This window comes from Schistosoma mansoni, chromosome 4 (genome assembly GCF_000237925.1).
Source record: "Schistosoma mansoni strain Puerto Rico chromosome 4, complete genome".
Taxonomy (NCBI): domain Eukaryota; kingdom Metazoa; phylum Platyhelminthes; class Trematoda; order Strigeidida; family Schistosomatidae; genus Schistosoma; species Schistosoma mansoni.
Genome location: NC_031498.1, coordinates 9,347,014 through 9,365,440, shown reverse-complemented (window position 1 = coordinate 9,365,440; position 18,427 = coordinate 9,347,014). Strand labels below are relative to the sequence as shown.

At 31.3% G+C, this 18,427-nt stretch overlaps 1 protein-coding gene across 1 annotated transcript in view; it reads left to right on the top strand.

Moving 5' to 3' along the window:
* Nucleotides 1-3,340: 3,340 nt before the first annotated feature.
* Nucleotides 3,341-18,427, top strand: part of Smp_158400 (putative receptor protein tyrosine phosphatase r (pcptp1)) — a gene marked incomplete at its 5' end in the record, with an annotated part of 35,681 nt that continues 20,594 nt past the window's right edge. Inside the window, 4 exons of the mRNA XM_018796747.1 lie at nt 3,341-3,373; nt 6,052-6,941; nt 11,862-12,328; nt 12,437-12,646. Coding sequence (XP_018651858.1) covers nt 3,341-3,373; nt 6,052-6,941; nt 11,862-12,328; nt 12,437-12,646 — 1,600 coding nt within the window. The remainder of the gene's footprint in view (nt 3,374-6,051; nt 6,942-11,861; nt 12,329-12,436; nt 12,647-18,427) is intronic.

Here is an 18,427-nt window from a genome sequence, read left to right as displayed (position 1 = left end):
TATTTCAGATCTTTCTTAAATAGTCCCATGCTACAGGCCCTCACCAACTACGTTGGTGTCTATTTTGTGCAGTAAACGTGAATACATTCACTTTTCTAATTTGTTAATTCTTTAACATCCGTTTGAGATGAAGTGCTTGCTTTTTTTCACCATATTTAGATTGTAAATGTTTTTTGAACTACCGTATATCTGTGGTCAGAGTAAAAATTATTTTTAATGGCAATAATTGTAATAGTAGCCTGATATTCAATCTTCGATAACTTTATAGCATTCTTCTATGATTGGTTAATAAAATAGTATATTTTTTATGTATTATGTGATTGACTTTGACTGAAACATTTCTACCTATCAAATGTGTTGTTAAATTTATGTCTAGCCACATACTAAAAACTTTATTAGAATGTAGAAGAAAAAGTTTCATTTTATCTAAGTTTTATGTTTAAAAAAACCTAATTATTATCGAAGTTCACATAATTTATGTCTCACGTTTGTTAGCTTACGTCGTATATTCTTTCGTCATTTTCATGTTTCGTTTTTTGCAGCTTATGGATTGTACTCAAAACCTTCTGTTATGCATCTGTCTTTCTTAGAAAAGGATTTACTTTATCGTCTTTTAATTGATAGAGAGTTTGACTTCAAAGTTTATTTGACTAGTTTTAGAAAAGCTTAATGACTCTATTAAATAAAACACTACTGGTATTTTAAATTGAAATTTTACTGTAGTTGGAAACCACCAATATTGTGTTGTCATATCAAGTTGTTTCATTTTTCTAAATTGTTTCTTTTTAGTTGTTTAAATGTCAATTGTGTTTTTAATGCATACACGCATACTTTCAATGAAATATATAATTGAAAATGTTCTCGTGTACAACGGATATCTGCTAATGGCATATGAAACATATATTAATCCATCAATATTTAGTACATAGTTTGAAGGAAATATATTAAATATACTGTACAGTAAACTATTATAATACTCGAATGATTTACCTGTATGCTTCTTATTGTTAATTTGTCCAATTTATCATCGTTTTATTCTCAAATCACGGTGTATAACTATTTTTCTAATTGTTTACTATCAACAATTCGAAGATCACGTCTGTTAAACACTAAATATCAATCTATAGCACCCACGTTGTATTTTACTGTTGAAATTATTTTCTTAACATTATTATTTTTACTAATTTCGGTAAGTTATATATTTATTATTTTAATCATAAGTAGTAGTGATAATTTTGTATAAATTGAGCATTGGGTAGATTGTTATAAATAAATAATGTATTTGTAATATCCCAATGCGTAGGAAAATTAGATTTCCTAACGTTTCGTAACTCAGTGTAAGCTACTTCTTCAAAGAAACGTCAGAAAGTCTAATTTTTCTACTCATTGAGATATTATAAATATATTATTTATTTATAAGTAATAGTGGTTTTTTTCCATGACATTTTACAGTGTACTTGTTAACAATCAACAATTGTAAGTGGAAAAAATCCACTTCTCTGTAGAACTGACCAGTTCAGAGCCAAATAAGTAAAAAGAAGAAAACTCAACACAGTAGCTATCTGCTTGTGATAGTAAACGATATTGGTGAGATATCAAAGTGTTTCATGTTAAAAATTCTGGTTATTAAATTTTGACTCATTTCTTTAATAATTTGGCATGGTCATAGTGATGATAATAATAATAATAGTAATATATTTTTAGGGTGATAACAAAATTCAAGCCGCTTTACAGACATGATCAGGTTGATACAGAAGCAGAAAAAACGTTGATGCTATTTAAACATATTCAACACAAATTGTTTTGACTGAATAATTGTGACGTGGTTGTTATGAAGGTAAAGTAAAAGGTGCATTAAAAAAGCTTTCTCAGAGGTGACATCATCTTAAAGTACACCTATCACTGATGGATTGGACACTGTAAAAGTCAAGTCTTGCAGGTGTAGAATTATCATTGTTAACTAGTGTGTGTAAAAAGCATAGATATGCTGAGAAAGTAGCATAACTACAATGTATTATATGTTTTGGAATGTTAGATGCCACATTTTAGCCTGAGAAAATAAACAGTTCGATCACTAAAGTTCAATTTGGTTTCTTTTCGTACCGCTTTCGTGATCACTATAAAATGGCATCCATTCTTGGTGTTTGGGGCTCATTTAAATTTTATATAGATCTAAAAAAAATAGGAATTTTTTCATTTCGTTACCTGTTAGTTTATATAGTGTATTTTGTAGAAAACTATAAATCCTTAGTAAAATCGATATTAATATCCATTTTGACTGTCTAGTAATCGACAGTCTAAAGAAGCATATGCTTCCTAGTCAAAGTTAATTTTCACCATGTATACAGAAGCACATTTTTAGTGTGGTTTCTAAAGGGCGATAGAGAAGCAGCCAAGAGTTCGACTTGCAAGCAATAATAAACCTTGATCATTCAACTAAGCCGCATAATGACTTGAGAACTGTATATAAGACTTGTCTTACTTTTTTATAATTTCCTAATTCCCAGCTCGTTAAAATAGCAAGAGCTTCGGGTGTCCTTGAGGAAAAATCTGGCCTCTGTGTACTGACAAAATATGTTCTCTCTCATTTTTATATCGGCCTTTATATTATTTCAATTTCATATTCCCTTTCCTTAAGTCACTTTTCGCATTCGTTTGATTTTTTCATTTTGATCCTTAACATCTTGCTTTTTTGATGAAACAGAAATATTTATTTTGATTAGTTTATCCTATCCACAGTATGATCCATTGTTAGTTTCTTCTACACCCTCCTTAATTACGTATATCTTGTAGATATTGTCCAACCCTTATTATTATAATTTGCACTATGCTACTTAACGTCATTACCCTAATTGCTGGATTATCATGATTATTCTCTGCTTACACTTCCCCATAGAATCAACACTTCGACTCTCTCTCTCTCCCTCTCTCTCTCTCTCTCTCTCTCTCTATATATATATATATATATATATATATAATCAGCATATCTACAGAATATATGCGTACATATGTAGATGAATCGTATCAATAAATATGTACTTATATATATATGTGTAAAAAATCCTGACCTAATTTTGGTTGGATTTTCTAGGTTTCACTAATGCACTTACAGTTTACAAACAATGTTATTTGGTGCAATAGTACTAACAAATGCTAGAAAAAATAAATTATTCTTTTCTCTATGGAAAAATAACTCGGAATGCATATCGTGATAGAAAAAAATATGGTGATTGACATTCATCGGTTTGATACAAAATCGTCATTCTTGGGGGCTGTCGTCCCAATTTCAAATTCTTACTGTTATTTCTAATTAGTGATTGAATTGTAAGTGGCTACTACGATGGATGATGATGACCAGTCAATTTTTCAAAGGGTTAGTGATTAGTTGATTGATCATGGGGGTGTGTTTATTTTTTCTGAATAGATTTTCCTCTTTACTATTTTGTAATTTTGCATCGATTTGGTGAATATATTTTATTGATATTGTTGTCAATTATTACTACAGTTGAGTTTAAGATTTTAATTAAGTTTTTTTTGTAATGAAGTACCATACTGTGAAAATTTACTTAGATGTTTAGAGCAACTTATAACAATTATTTCAGTTTAAAACGTCCAACTCTAAGTCTTGAACAGAGTTATAGTTTCTAGGTTTAGTCAATTAGATGCTGGTGTTTGGTAGATTCTTCACTTCACTAATAGAACTTAAAAAATCTTATGTTTTGCTAGGACAGTAAATAGTAATGTTTTTACCATCCAAATAGTTGATTTTTGACGTTCGTAACTTGGAAATTATTAAAATAAGATAATACAGCTCTCTCTAGTCTTCATTAGTTTTCAGCTGTTCTTCATTTTACCAACGAAATGATATCTATTCACATCATATATTATCGTAATTATTGAAAACTAAAATCATATAGCATATCAGAAATGCGATATGGTAAAGTTTATCATGAAGTTTCTTCAAAAAGTCACCAAGTGTTCTGGTCCATTATCCCTCTACTTGATACTGCAGCACAGAGACTTAAGTCATAACTCTAAAGACGAAATTCCACAAATAATGGCATAAGTTGGTGCACAGTTACGGTATTCCAATATGTATCATACAATAATTACAATTATTAAAAATAAAAATGAGATTCAGTAACATTGTGAAGGTGTATTGGCAAGTTATGCATGAATTTCGCTTAAAATGCTCTCGTGAGCAATAATAATGATAGTAATCAGTCTTCAAACGTATCCTTATTGATTACAGACTTATAATTGTATAGTAACTCTTTTTTTTACCAAGTACACGTCTGTTAATTCAATTGGGAGCTACATTATTTGTGGCATAATGATACTACACGGTTACCCATAATGAAGTTGGTAAAATTGAGGTTCGAAACAGTAGCCTATTGGTTGAAAAATATTGTTTTATCTATTAAATGACTACTTCAAATTTGTGGAAATAGAATGTCTTTATTGTCTAGACTTCGAATCTTTAGATTGATCGATTTTTTAATCTAAATTGAAATATTCATGATGTATTTTAACTTGATCTCGAAAAATTCCCCCATTCAGAACTTCATCATCGAATAAGGAATAACTCGATCATGAGTTTCATTTACTTGGAAACAATATCAGTTAGAAATGTTCTCTTCATAAATAATTCACTATAAAAATATGCATACAAGTAAATAAAAAAATTTTAGGAAAAGAAATCAAAATTATTGGTAATATGGTCGTAATTTTCATTTACTTTGTTCATTTCCTACTACTAGTTCCATAAAATGTATATATTCACATAGAGTTTCAGTGTGTAAGCTGATTAAGTATATATATTTCCACCTTCATATATTTTACTCCATTTTATTTACTACTTATTACATTCATATTCTTTCTGCAACCATCTTGCCTATCATATGTTGTTTGTTCATTTTTCTTTATTGCAATATTTTTTATCCATTTCACAATTTCGTCCTAAATTCGAAAATTGTCGCCTGTTTTCTCTATTAATAATTACAGGTTCTTAACATACACACATCATAATATCAACTGTGTAGTTTGTTTACAGTAGGATTTGATACATGTGATTGTAGTCTGTGAATTCGTCAAAGTGAATTTTTCCCAGATTAATTGTTGACCAATTTACAAGATTATCGTCATTCAGACAAAAAATGTTTTATTGTGTTTTGTTTTTTCTTCAAAGGTATATTGAAATTTATCAAATCATTTCCAACTTACTGAAATAAGTTTGTTACTGTTTCATATAACTTAAGCTCTATTAAGAAACTGAGTCTGTAAATATCTGTGTTTGGAGAAACATATAAGTTGCCCCCAAATGCCCTGTTACGAACGAGGGTGGGGAGGGCCCGCTCTCCCTTTCAAAATGCCCTCACACAGCCACGCCTATATAGCCTCTGCTAGGAAAGTCCTAATCACTGTCTTCTCGTGGCAGTACTGGTGTTTACGGAATTTGAGAGGACGAGAAGCGAATATCTGGTACTTCAACCGGGTTGGTGGACACAGAGAGTTCACCTAAAGGAGTTGGAAAACCCTGATTCCAAAGCAATGGTGCACATAGGCTTCAGGATCCTGAGGGAGAAAATGTCGTATGAACCAATTGTTGGTCACCGGCTACCATAGGACTGCATTTCCCTACGTTTCTCCACTGCCTTGTGGATCGGGCCTTTAGGTCAAAGGCTCCGGGTGTGGCTACTTAAAATAATCACTTGCTTAGGTCCAGGCACCCGGGCAGTATTCTAGCCCTCATGCAAATCGAATGATTTATGTGGTACATATCTGTTTGGTGTCTCCTTGTACCAATGTTTATATGTTTAAATAAATAAATATAAATAGAACTGTACTATAGTTTATGTTATATTTAACTATCTTTGAGTGTATTCGAGTATATGATGTGACTAAAAATAGGTCTAATAATGTATTTGTGAAGACTAAATTGTATTTGACCGCATTTCACTTTATATGCCATTGATTGTATAACTGCCGTTTCAATTATATGCTTATCATTAGTTAACTTTAACTTTCATTGTTCATTTGGTTTCTACACAGGTATTCTGGTGTATCTATCAGAAACGATGTCATGATTCTTCTGGCCAAAAGGAATCAGAAATTACAGTGGATACAGAAAAAATAGTACCTATAGACAAATCTTCTACAGTACAAAAAAATTATGCTTCATTAACCAATGCTGAAAGTTTAGATAACCTTACCAATAATAAAACTTCACTGCTTGGACTTTTAAAATTTTGCGGCATTTCTACTGATTGTTGCCCAATACTTCAATTGCATACAAAAACTCCTGACAATACTGTTCGGTTGAATTCACCTAGTAAACAATATGGTACAAATTCATTGGATGGTACTGTTGATTCAATTCAAGAATCGAAGAATTTGGAAGCTGTTATAAAAAAGTCTCCCGTATCACTTTCTCCATCAGTCGCTAATCGTCGACATCTGACACCTCCTCCACGTTTACTTACTTATTCGTTCATGGCGACAAGTCCACCAGTTGAAACTCAGTTGTATCATATTCAACCTAAAGAATATGTATTTAATCAAGCATGTAAACCAATGCCTAGTTCACTTATGTTACAGAATAATAGTTTGGGTACATTCACACTTACTCCAACACAACTTTTGCACAGTCCACTGATATTAAATACATCAGCTGATGTTTTACATTCTCATTGTACACCGTGCGAATCACAATCTGCACCTTGTAGTCAAACTTTAATCACAACACAACCGCTACCTTTATTAAATTCACCCTATAATCATGTTACCTGTCTTAATTCAGATACAGTTACTCAGGAATTAAATCAATCGTCATGTACTAACACTACTAGTTGTACTGGTGGTAGTACACAAGTCCCGAAAACCTATCCAGGCATTGGATTCACTGCGAGTCGTCGAGCACGATCCAAAGGTCTTTTAGAAAGGTAAATAGGTTTTGTTAAACCTTATCATTATTCAAGACTTTTTTGTGTGATTATTATTCCCATTGAATAAAATAATATAGAGTTCGTTTAGCCAAAGTGACGGACCTTATTCTGACTACATTTAGTTGAAAAGTTAGCTAGTGTTATTAGTCATTACACAGCAATGTTGTTGTAAACCTAGGAACTACTTGGTTAAACTTCAATAAACAGATTGAAAATAAGTTTGCTAGTTGTAAAATGTTTTTTTCTTTAGTTCGTGTAGTTGGAAGCCAACCAGTTAAATGTTTAGTCAAAATCCATTACTATGGTAGTCACTTTATAGGACACAATATTTATTGATGAGACTGTAAATCTCCGACGATCGAGGCGGCTGATACATGTGTTATAGATGCTCAACCACAATCTTCGTCGACGAACAATGCTGACAAAACAAGTAGGGGCGGCCAAACTCAAACGTTACATCAGTGCATGAATTAACCGTTTTGATAGATGGAGACTACTTGGTTATAAAGTCCAAGCGATAACCATGATCAGTAGTTTAAGAAGTTAGGTGACATCACCTGGAATCAGCTGCAGTGACTCAGTTGCATTCATCATCTATCTTCTACTAGATCTTGTTTCAATTTTCTCTCATGCATACCTTATATTCAAACCATATCTTCAGTGTTTAATCCTTTTCATCTCTGACACTACTTACTGGTTTTTCGATTCCTTCAATATTAATCTTGCCAATTTCATCCCATTGTGCTAATTCGGTATGGTGACGTGAGCTAATGCATATTTTCGTCATTAGATTTTATATTAATCATGACTTGCTGGTATTTCTGGGTTTTTATCATGTGATATCCAATCAAATATCTCCATCAGTGTAGTTTGACATCAATGTCCTTTGTCATATATGAGAAGCTGGCTTGTTTTCTATCAAAGACTAGATTACGATTCTGCTTTTAATGTAGAAATTAACACGATTGTTATTTTAAACGATTTCTTATTGATTACTTTGAATCTTGGTGACATGTACATCGTATCTTTTATTTTGATCGACTGGTATAAAAATGAGGGTTTTATTTCTGTCTTATCGTCATTAGAGACATAAACATATCAAGATATAGATCAGAAGGGGTTTTTGTGGATATTTCAATATTCTCATAGTTGAAATCATGAGGAGGAGTCCCATAATAGGACGAAACGGCCGTCCAGTGCTTCCAGGTTTTCCATGGTGGTCTAGCTTCAATCGACTCATGATTTCAACTATGAAAATATCAAGATATATTCTTAGGAAAATAACTACTTACGGATTATCTTTTTTTTATTCTATATATTTTTCTTTCAAGCACCTTGAAAGTAAATCATTTTTAAAAAATTGAATTATTTAACGTTTTTTTATTGCTAATGAAAAAAATGAATGCTTGATTCATAATATTTTTACAAATAATGTACGTTTAATTGAATTTCAAAAGGAATAACGAGCTGATTAGGACGACACTGAGTAGGAAAGTTTCTAAGGTTAAACTCGTTTCCGTACATACCGCTAGATCTTCACCGAATCAGCTAAAAGTAAACTAACATTCCTCTAGAGTCACTCTCCAATCACAATTACAAGTTAGTGTGGTTTCTTGGAAGGAATGAGGTGAGGATTTTTTAAAGATATCTTTCACAAATCCTCTTGCTGAAAGAAAGTAGCTTCTAGTGGTCAACTTCCTGGTACTTGGTGTAACACAGATGTACTTATGTACCTGTAAAATCTTTAAACTAGTATATAAACAAAGAACATCGAGTTCATTTTGGCTTTGGTTTCATGAATTGAAAAGTGTGCTTAAACATGAGCTAGAATGTAATTCTGCCGAAGACATTGGTGCTAGATCATTTGTTTGATTTATAAGGTCTGTGAATCCAATTTGAGCGGGTATATAGTTAAATTTATCAGATTGCTTTCAATAATCCATACATATCAACACTGTTTAAATAAATTATTATTATTTATTTATTTGAACACATAAATATTAGTACGAAGGGGCACCGAATACATATGCGCCACACAAGTCACTTGATTTGTGTATGGGCTGTGATACTGCCCGGGTGCCTGGACCTAAGCAGGTGATTATTTTAAGTAGCCACACCCGGAGCCTTTGACCTAAAGGCCCGATCCACAAGGCAGTGGAGAAACGTAGGGAAATGCAGTCCTATGGTAGCCGGTGACCAACAATTGGTTCATACGACATTTTCTCCCTCAGGATCCTGAAGCCTATGTGCACCATTGCTTTGGAATCAGGGTTTTCCAACTCCTTTAGGTGAACTCTCTGTGTCCACCAACCCGGTTGAAGTACCAGATATTCGCTTCTCGTCCTCTCAAATTCCGTAAACACCAGTACTGCCACGAGAAGACAGTGATTAGGACTTTCCTAGCAGAGGCTATATAGGCGTGGCTGTGTGAGGGCATTTTGAAAGGGAGAGCGGGCCCTCCCCACCCTCGTTCGTAACAGGGCATTTGGGAACGTTCAAATAAATAGTATATTCTTAACAACTAAAACTTATCCAAGAGAACTAGAGCATTTTACTAATTCGTCCAAATAAAGTATAAAAAAATATTTGCTGCTATACCGACAGCAAAACATAGATAAACTAAACGATATATTGTCTAGTAATAGTCAATTTTCAAAATTTGATAGAGAAAGCAATAAAATAGAGGTTATCGAACGATAAATTATTGAAATCTTGAGAGGAATATCGAATATTTCTCTAGTCTCACTTAAACAACTTGATAGACAGAAACTTTTGGGCTTTATAATACCCAGGCCATATAGAATAACTAGGATAGATAAGTCCCGAATACCCATTGATTCTATTCTAGACATAGCTGGATTATTTTATAGCTCAGTTGCTAAAGTAAGTAACTCAAAGGCTTGAATGAATTTGATAATATGCTTGTTAATGATACTCTCACTTACTCTGTTTAACCTAATGACTGTAATTCCTTTTTCATATATATATATATATATATATATATATTGAAAGTAGACTTATTGAGGTCTCCCTCGCTGAACTAATCATTTCATTGATATTATTCCTAAATGTGATACTTTTTATTTTGATTGTAACTTAGCTTATGATGTTTGGTGGTACCATGTCTTTGCGATTGACAGAGTTTATTCATTTATTTCATTGTGGATTGAGTGTAGAAATCGCTAGTTATATTTTTACGGTATGCTTTGCTTTAATTATCCGTTTTTGTTATTGATTATTCCTCGCTCATTATTTTGAACTATTTCGATTCCCTATTGTGCATTGGACAAATTTTCCACCAGAAAGAGTTACAACTATGAAAGTTTCTACTTTATTCTCTTTACTTGTACATGTATTGATTAAATCGTATTCTTGGTAGTCTTTGAGAAGTCTTTATTTCTTCCCTGGATTTTTAAATTGAAATAAATAATATTTTTTCTCATTTAACTTCAGTACCTTGATATTAGTGAATGTACTTAAAAATCCTTTTAAATCATATTTAAATATATCTATTGAATACTAGTAATCAACTGTTAACAAGAAATCAGGCTATCATTTCTCATTTTATTATTATTATTGTTATCTATCAATTCTTTCTTTAATTAAGTAGATAATCTCGATAACATTTCTTAAATTCATATTTTCACAATGGACCTTACCTACAAATTAACAAGTCTCTGTATCTACATCGACTAGTTTGCAGAATCTTTTACTAATTTAGCAAGTGATTTGTCATCTATTTGTAAGTAGATTTATTTTAAAGTAAACATTTTTACATAGAAATTTGATATGGATTAACATGACGCTTATATGCTTTCGGCAGATAACTGTTCATGATTATATGTTACTTACACAATAAATAAAACGGGTGGTGTGCCAAATTTTTGCTCCTAATTATTAAGTAACGGTTTATATTACTAGTAAGTGAGTCATCTGAATAACTACCTAAGTACATGATTAGATGCTCGGCTTCGATACACACTTTGTTTGAGCATTAGTGATACTATACGACTGCCTAAAACTATTTACAAATAGCATTTCTGACATATTTTGTTAGACGTTTTTAAATATGACCTCCATTTTTGTTGTTAAGATACCTTTTTATACTTCCAGAATTTTTAGATTTTTCTTTGTTCGCCTTTCACAAACATTAATCAGAGTTTAGAGCGGTCGTCTTAAGGTCATGAATTACATTGTTTTCTTTGATTACCATACTAAATTAGGTCAAATACATGGTTTTCCTTTGTTTCACGAAGTTAGCAATATTTATGTGGTGACATTTGTTAACCTACGAAAATTGTTTCATTTAGAAAAACTACCTTCCATTTTAACACTTGTTTCACTAACACCAACTTTATGTCACCAGTCTTTTGAATTATCACGAAACTTTTCCGTTTAGTTACTCGTTAGTACGGAGTAATCCGTGTTATTGAGCTTTGCTTTGACCCATTTATGTAAGTAAATTGAATGCACTTTGTTCATATCTCCTGTTTTTCAGTAAGTATTTCCCATATTTTTAGCGTACTTATTTTAAATTCCTGTCTTTGTAATGTGTTGTTCTTGCAGTACATATAATGGTCAGTATATTGTTAACAGGACTGACTTATTCGCTGAAACATACTTCTATTACTTATCAAATAAAGCTGCAAAATGTTGATGAACTATTGTAATCTTCAACAAATGGAGTTTTTCTTATCCACATCTATTCTAGGTAATCAGAGTGTGGTTACGTCTCAGCAACATAATTTTTCTCCGATCAATAAAGAATTCACATTGGCTCCAGAATTTGAACTAACATATTTTTTGATGTCATTGATAAAAACTTGTATTTATCTAACAGTTTTATTCTCTCAGTTAAAGTAAAAACATATATTTACTGCATAATTTCTGTTTCAATGTTATTGTTTTTTTGTACAGTCGTAGAGGATCACGTACATCACTAACATTATCTTTATCTCCGTCAATTGATTCCCCTACTCCTAGCTATTCTGTAGGATCAGCACAGTTTAGTGTATTTGGTGGCAGTCTTGATGAAGACCCATGTACAGCTGATGTTTTGTCAGAAGAAAATGAATCTGGTAATAATATTGATTCTGTTAATAATATTAATAACTCGAACATTTTACATGATAATAGTATGAATAGTACTAATAGTAGTAAACAGGTAAACTCCCGGTGTAATTATTCACAATCGTTGAATTCTTTTTCACATACTAAAATTATATCAAAACAACAACAACAAAATTTAACGACGACTATTTCACCATTAACATCTTCGTCTAGTACGTGCAATAATGGCATTGTTAATGCTCAACACAATAATTCAATTAATGATGCTCAAATTGGATTAATTAATAAAGGACAATATTTTGTGAATAATCGATGTAATTACATGTGTTTTCATCATCATCACCATCACCATCATCGGCATCATTTTCATCATTTTGCTATACATCATTGTAAATTAGACACTGGTTTCCCTTGTTCATTAGGCAATTTAACATGTCAACGTAATCGGGATTTAGAACAATTAATAAATGCTAGCCTACCATTAACGTATGATCAATTGAAAATTAAACTACGTGATAATTCTACAGCATTATTTCAAGAGTTTTGGGATATTCCTATGAATCATGCAGATAAAAAAGAATTGCCTATACCTGGAATTTGTCATAAAAATCGTTATCAATCTATTCTTCCAAGTAAGTATAATTTGTATGGTTATCTTTTAGTAATATATCTTCTGTTCATTGATTCTAATTATCGACGGAAAATTAGTCTTTTTGTATTTTTGATAAATATCTGATCGTATTCACTTAATCGCCTATTTATACTGCTAAATGACTGAAATTTAACTTAAAGCGTTTGGGATTTTGTGTGAAGTGCTATAATACTATTAGGTTCTAAATGTTAGTATATTTAGACATGTATGCAAAATCAGTGTCATCTTAAAGTGTGGATAGAAAATCTGGAGTTGTTAGAGTGTGTTATACAACTAAAACTATATGTAACAATTTGTGGTGCATACCAAACTAATAGGCCGTTGATTAAATTTTGTATTTGATTAGAAGTGGTCATCTTATCAAATGCGTTGTGTAGTTCTGAAGAAAACGGAACGTTTGTCGATCACTGACGGTATAAATATCCTTCCTGGAGTAGTATCAATCTTTCTAGTAGTGAACAAAACTACTTGAATATATAAATAATTTGTTTGGAGTGACTGAGTTTTTAGAAAGGTTGTTTTCGGTTGAACTGACCTATTTACGTATCTCGTCGTTTAGAATTATAAACCACTCATGTTTTTCACTATTTTTCATTCATAATCAACGTGAAGCCTGGTAAAATTTTGTGTTGACACAAATTACCACTCTACAATACCAGAAAGAATGTTATCAGAAATCTCATAAATGCAATACGTGACTAGTATGATGCGTACCGAATGAACCATTTAAAATGTCACTACGTTTCATAGTTCTGCTAGTAACGGTTTATTATGTACCTGTTATCAGCAATAAACAATTAGAAAGAATTGACTCTGAGTGAGTCTATTAATCGCTTTCATTAAGTGGTGTTTCAGTATTAGTTACTTTGTCATGTGCACTGTTGGTTAATATGATCAATATATTAAACCTTGAGTCACATTGATATGATGGCTTAATATAACACTGGATTTTCAAATTGAAATATATTCTGCAAGGTTTATATCTTTACTCGATTATTGAAAAGTCTTATGCTTAAGCCAGTGAACTCCATTAAACGTATACAAATGAGTCTTATACTCAATAGGTTTTCTCAGTTCATCCTTGTCCTAACGTCTCATGTATATTTTTACTGAAGAAACTTAGTGAAATTTATCTTCAAATAAATTATTAATGTTAATTGAATTTAAATAATTGAAAAGTAGTTTAACTTGTTAGTTCCTCAGCTTTCAGTATTTTATGCGCTTTAATAATTGTTCCGTATTCTTCTGTCCTTTTACCATGAATATTTCATTTAATTTCTGTCTTATTTTATTAGACCGATTTATTATATAGTTCCTAGGCTTGGGTTGTTACCTTTCTTCATTATTTCCTGTCTTTTCCACTCTCCCATTCTCTAAAGTGTCATTGGATTTGTTTACATTCATTTTTTTTACATTTACGATATGTTGTAATAAAAGACTGAATTGAAAATAACTAGTGTGTAAATATTGTTAGCTAATTATGTGTATAATTATAGACTAACGTGTTTCACAAAAGTTGAGCCCCAAAACTACAAAGGACATTAAAAATGAAGTCGCATTTTTATTTTTATTTTCAACGGTTAAAATCGATGTCACTCCCGATCCCCGAGACTTTTACAAATATTTTCCCGTACTTGGGATTTTCTTGAATTTACTTAGTAATTTATACTAGGTTTATTTATTTTGTGCTTTTTTACATTTCTTAAATTAATCAATATTCACTTTATACTTATCGGAGCTTTTTCGGTGGTAATAGTACAAATGTCTTACTTTAAGGAGACAAAATATTAAGGCGACATTTTATCTTTTCAGCGACTCAATAAATGAATGATTTTTCATTCAAGTTCATGTGTTAGTATTCTGACTGAAAAAGGAAGTAACGCCTACTCCTTTTCAATCATTAAGTGTTATTTACTGGTTATACTGAGTATTTACAGAATGATATTATCACTCTTATTCTCTAGTTGTTAATATACGGTATTTTATCTGTTGAATAGTCATAACTTTAGAAACATCTAGTTAGTAGTTTGTATTAACTGTAAGTAACTAGTGACGTGATTCACGTTGTTTTTGCTGGAAATATCTGTCTTATGGGCTGTTGTTGCAAATAATAATAATAATAGTAAAAACTGACTTATCAAGCACTGGTTTATGTACTCGGCTTTAAGCAACACTTGTTTTTAAGTGAAATGTGAGTTTTGACTTTTCCTGTTACCAGCAGAAATATTTAGGTGTTCTCACGAGAAATGGACTTATTCTCATGGATATATCATTTTATTTAGTTTTCTCCATTTCTGTCGCCGAATATAATTCCCATTCAGTAGTAGCACGTTTTCTTATTGGATATTTTTTTCATTTTCACTGTAGGGTAGGAATAAAACTGATTGATTTACCAAATCAAAATTGTAATGTAGGTTATTCCTGCTTGAATAGCTCATCGGTAATATCTTTGACTGAAATGCAAAGTGATGGGGTTTTGAATTCTTAAAGGAGCATCAGCGATGATAAATGATGATGATTATTAGTATTCAAAGGTATAATACTTGAATACAGGTCTTTCTACTATGTTATCTTAACCAATTATCATTAAGTATATCATTTCATTTCAAATTCCCATATATTTCCCAGCCTATATTATTAATGATCTCGTAAAAACGAAGATACGAATTTTGCAAATAATAATATAAAATATTAGAAAAAAGAGTAGACAAGTCACTAGACAATTACTAATGAAACAAAACCATATTCAATAAAATCTTCGGAGTTTAATAACAATCCCTAGATCCAATAATCATTGAAATTAATTTGTCTATTAATTTTAACTATTTACCAAATAAATAATATTACAGGATAGTCCATTTACTTACATTAGTATTAAACTGTTATACATTTTCATGATAATTAATGTTGATTGTGAAATATATTTGCACTGACTGTAATAAGAAACGGCATAATTAGCACATTATGTTATTAATGCCCTGAATAAAAAACATCACAGTTACACATATTACTATGGAAATATTCGCTTATCAGACATACAGACTTAAAGTATACATAATGATTTATTAGTCATTAGGATGAATTTGATTGTATATACAAAACGATAGCAGTTTATGCAATTTTTGCAAACTAAGATAATCACTAGGACAACGCTTTTTTTCTGTCCTACCACAAAAAAAATAAAATAGACCATTCCGAATAGAATTTCGTACAGTATTATAGTATATTACGGTCAACAAGAGATTTGTACTTATCCAAGCTCAGAGTACACTAAAAATTATGCCTTCATTTGTATATCTTAACTAAGCATTAGAATCAGTTCAAGCATTTTCAATTCGTTAAGGTCCTTTGAAAATGTATTTATTCTTCTTAAACTTAATCTTCCTAATATATGTAAGTAAATGCAATACACTTATATAATCTGATATTTTTCAGAATTGCTAAATTTTTTAGCTTGATTACATCGGTAAATTCAGATTAATAATGTTATTTGATTTGATATAAAGTGGATTATATTGAAAGCTATAAATTAATGCTTTAGACACTTAACATTTTTCTGTTAAAAGTCACGAATTGAAATACTGCTTCATTAATCATAATCCTCATACGTTATACATATAGCTCATATGACGTACTTGGCTATTGAATCTAATTATTTCATTTAAAACATTATAAAACGTGAGTATGAATTTAATAGAGATAGCTTATTTGTGTTCTACAACTAATTGAATAGTGCTATGCTAAAAAATCTAAAGTCATACATGTTGATTTAATGATGTTTTTCCTAAACAAAAGAGTAAATCTTTATAATTCACGAGTATGTTTATCACACATTTTTATATTAAACACGTTATTTTTTTGGTTAGTTAACATCACTAGATGATGTATTAGTTAAACAATCACTGAAAACCAAGATGGGCTATGACGATATATTAGATTCTAAATATCATTTGTATAAGAGTCAAGTCAGTCACTGAGTCATATGCAACTGAGAACATAGCATATATGTACATCAGTTCAAGGTGTCAAACTCTATTAGCCACAGCTAGATAAAACTGTCAGGGGAAATCCTAGGGTAGTATAATTAGTAACAGTATTAATGATAATGGAAATAAATAATGCATCGAACATATGATTCGAGAAGAAAATATGGATTGGTGGGATAAAAAAAGATATATAAAGTAACTTAGAAACCTACGGTCTAAGGAAGAAGAATAGAGTGAATGGACCTGCAACATTACAAACGATCCTGAGCTACCTAAAGTCTCTAACTGCTAATTACGATGATTGTGTAGACCCTAACCAGGTAGTTTGTATTTGCCTAGATGGGTCAGTTCGGTGGTTACTTTCTTCATGGAGTGGTGCTATGTCTTAGTTTAGCCACCCCTAGCTTTCTTTCAACATACTCCTACATGAACCATCATCGCGCGGTGAGATAGTTGGTGGACAGACATACTTAATATGCTTAATAACCATCTCAATCGACATAGATTCACTATCATCAGTTGACTTCTTATCCTTACATGGTACTTTTCTTCTAATCTCATAATTGCTAGCTCTGGTCCCAACATATATGACACAGTGAATCAGTTTTTGGTATGTCTTCTAGATTTAACGCTAATTGTTATATCCGTTCGTCGCTGATTATTATGTCGGAACCATTTATTAATTATACTTTTAAAGCGAGGAACCACTGCGATTCCCACGAAACGAAAGTAAGAACACAAAGACTTGTACAAATGAAGATGTATTGGCCCTTAAAACACGACGATGACCCTAGTCGAAAATACACTCATTTATATATTGATTGTACACTCATTTTGATTAATAATTAGGATGAAATCACATATATGAAGAAAAATACACGAAGTTCAGCGAAGGGATCTCTTTTCAACGAATTTATTATCAAGCTGTACAATCGTATACAGTTATAACAAATCACATGCTGCATGTCATGTTGAGCCTAGTTCATGTTAATTTAATACAAGAATATCGTATGTTATACAGAATAAAATATCATACTAGAAAACAAAATAAATATTACACTAAATAATCATCACATTGAATACAAAAAAACGGAAGTAATGTTGAACAAAAAATCCTAATAAGTAAATCAATATAGCTTTGACTTTTCTTCCTGTCACATCAATTTTCTTTCTAATCTATCTACATGTTCTGTATTGTTTGAAAAGCGTTTTCCTTACATTAAGCTATGAACTTTGAATAAGCTAAATGCTTCGAGACCTCCTTAATCGTTTTGTTTTGTAAAATTCAACTTATACGTCAATTTTCCTTGGACAATCTAGTGTTCCTGAGTATATTTACTTGATTTTACCGTCCTAGGATTGAATTATTCTTACTTCGGCTTACCATTAATTTTGTTCATAAATACGAACGGTAACAGATGATGCTTTGTACACATCAAAATGTTAGATTTTAAATGTTCACTATCCTGTCTTCCACTAATAATAAAAGGAGTGGAATTTTTTGGAGGAAAGCATCACTTCAGTACCTATTATTATTTTTTCATGTATGGTTGCATTTTGTTTGTCACAGTGATTAAATTTATGAAAACCTATTTACAGTAACGTGGGTTCAGCTCACATTTTCCTTAAAGCATTTAAAAATTCGATTATCATATATGTAAAACAAATGGACTGAATATAAAATTGTCGGCGTTGTATTAATATTACTTCGATTTTTATAGTCATTATTCTGTTGAAGTACGCTATGAGATGTGCTTGGGTGATTCCTAAAATGA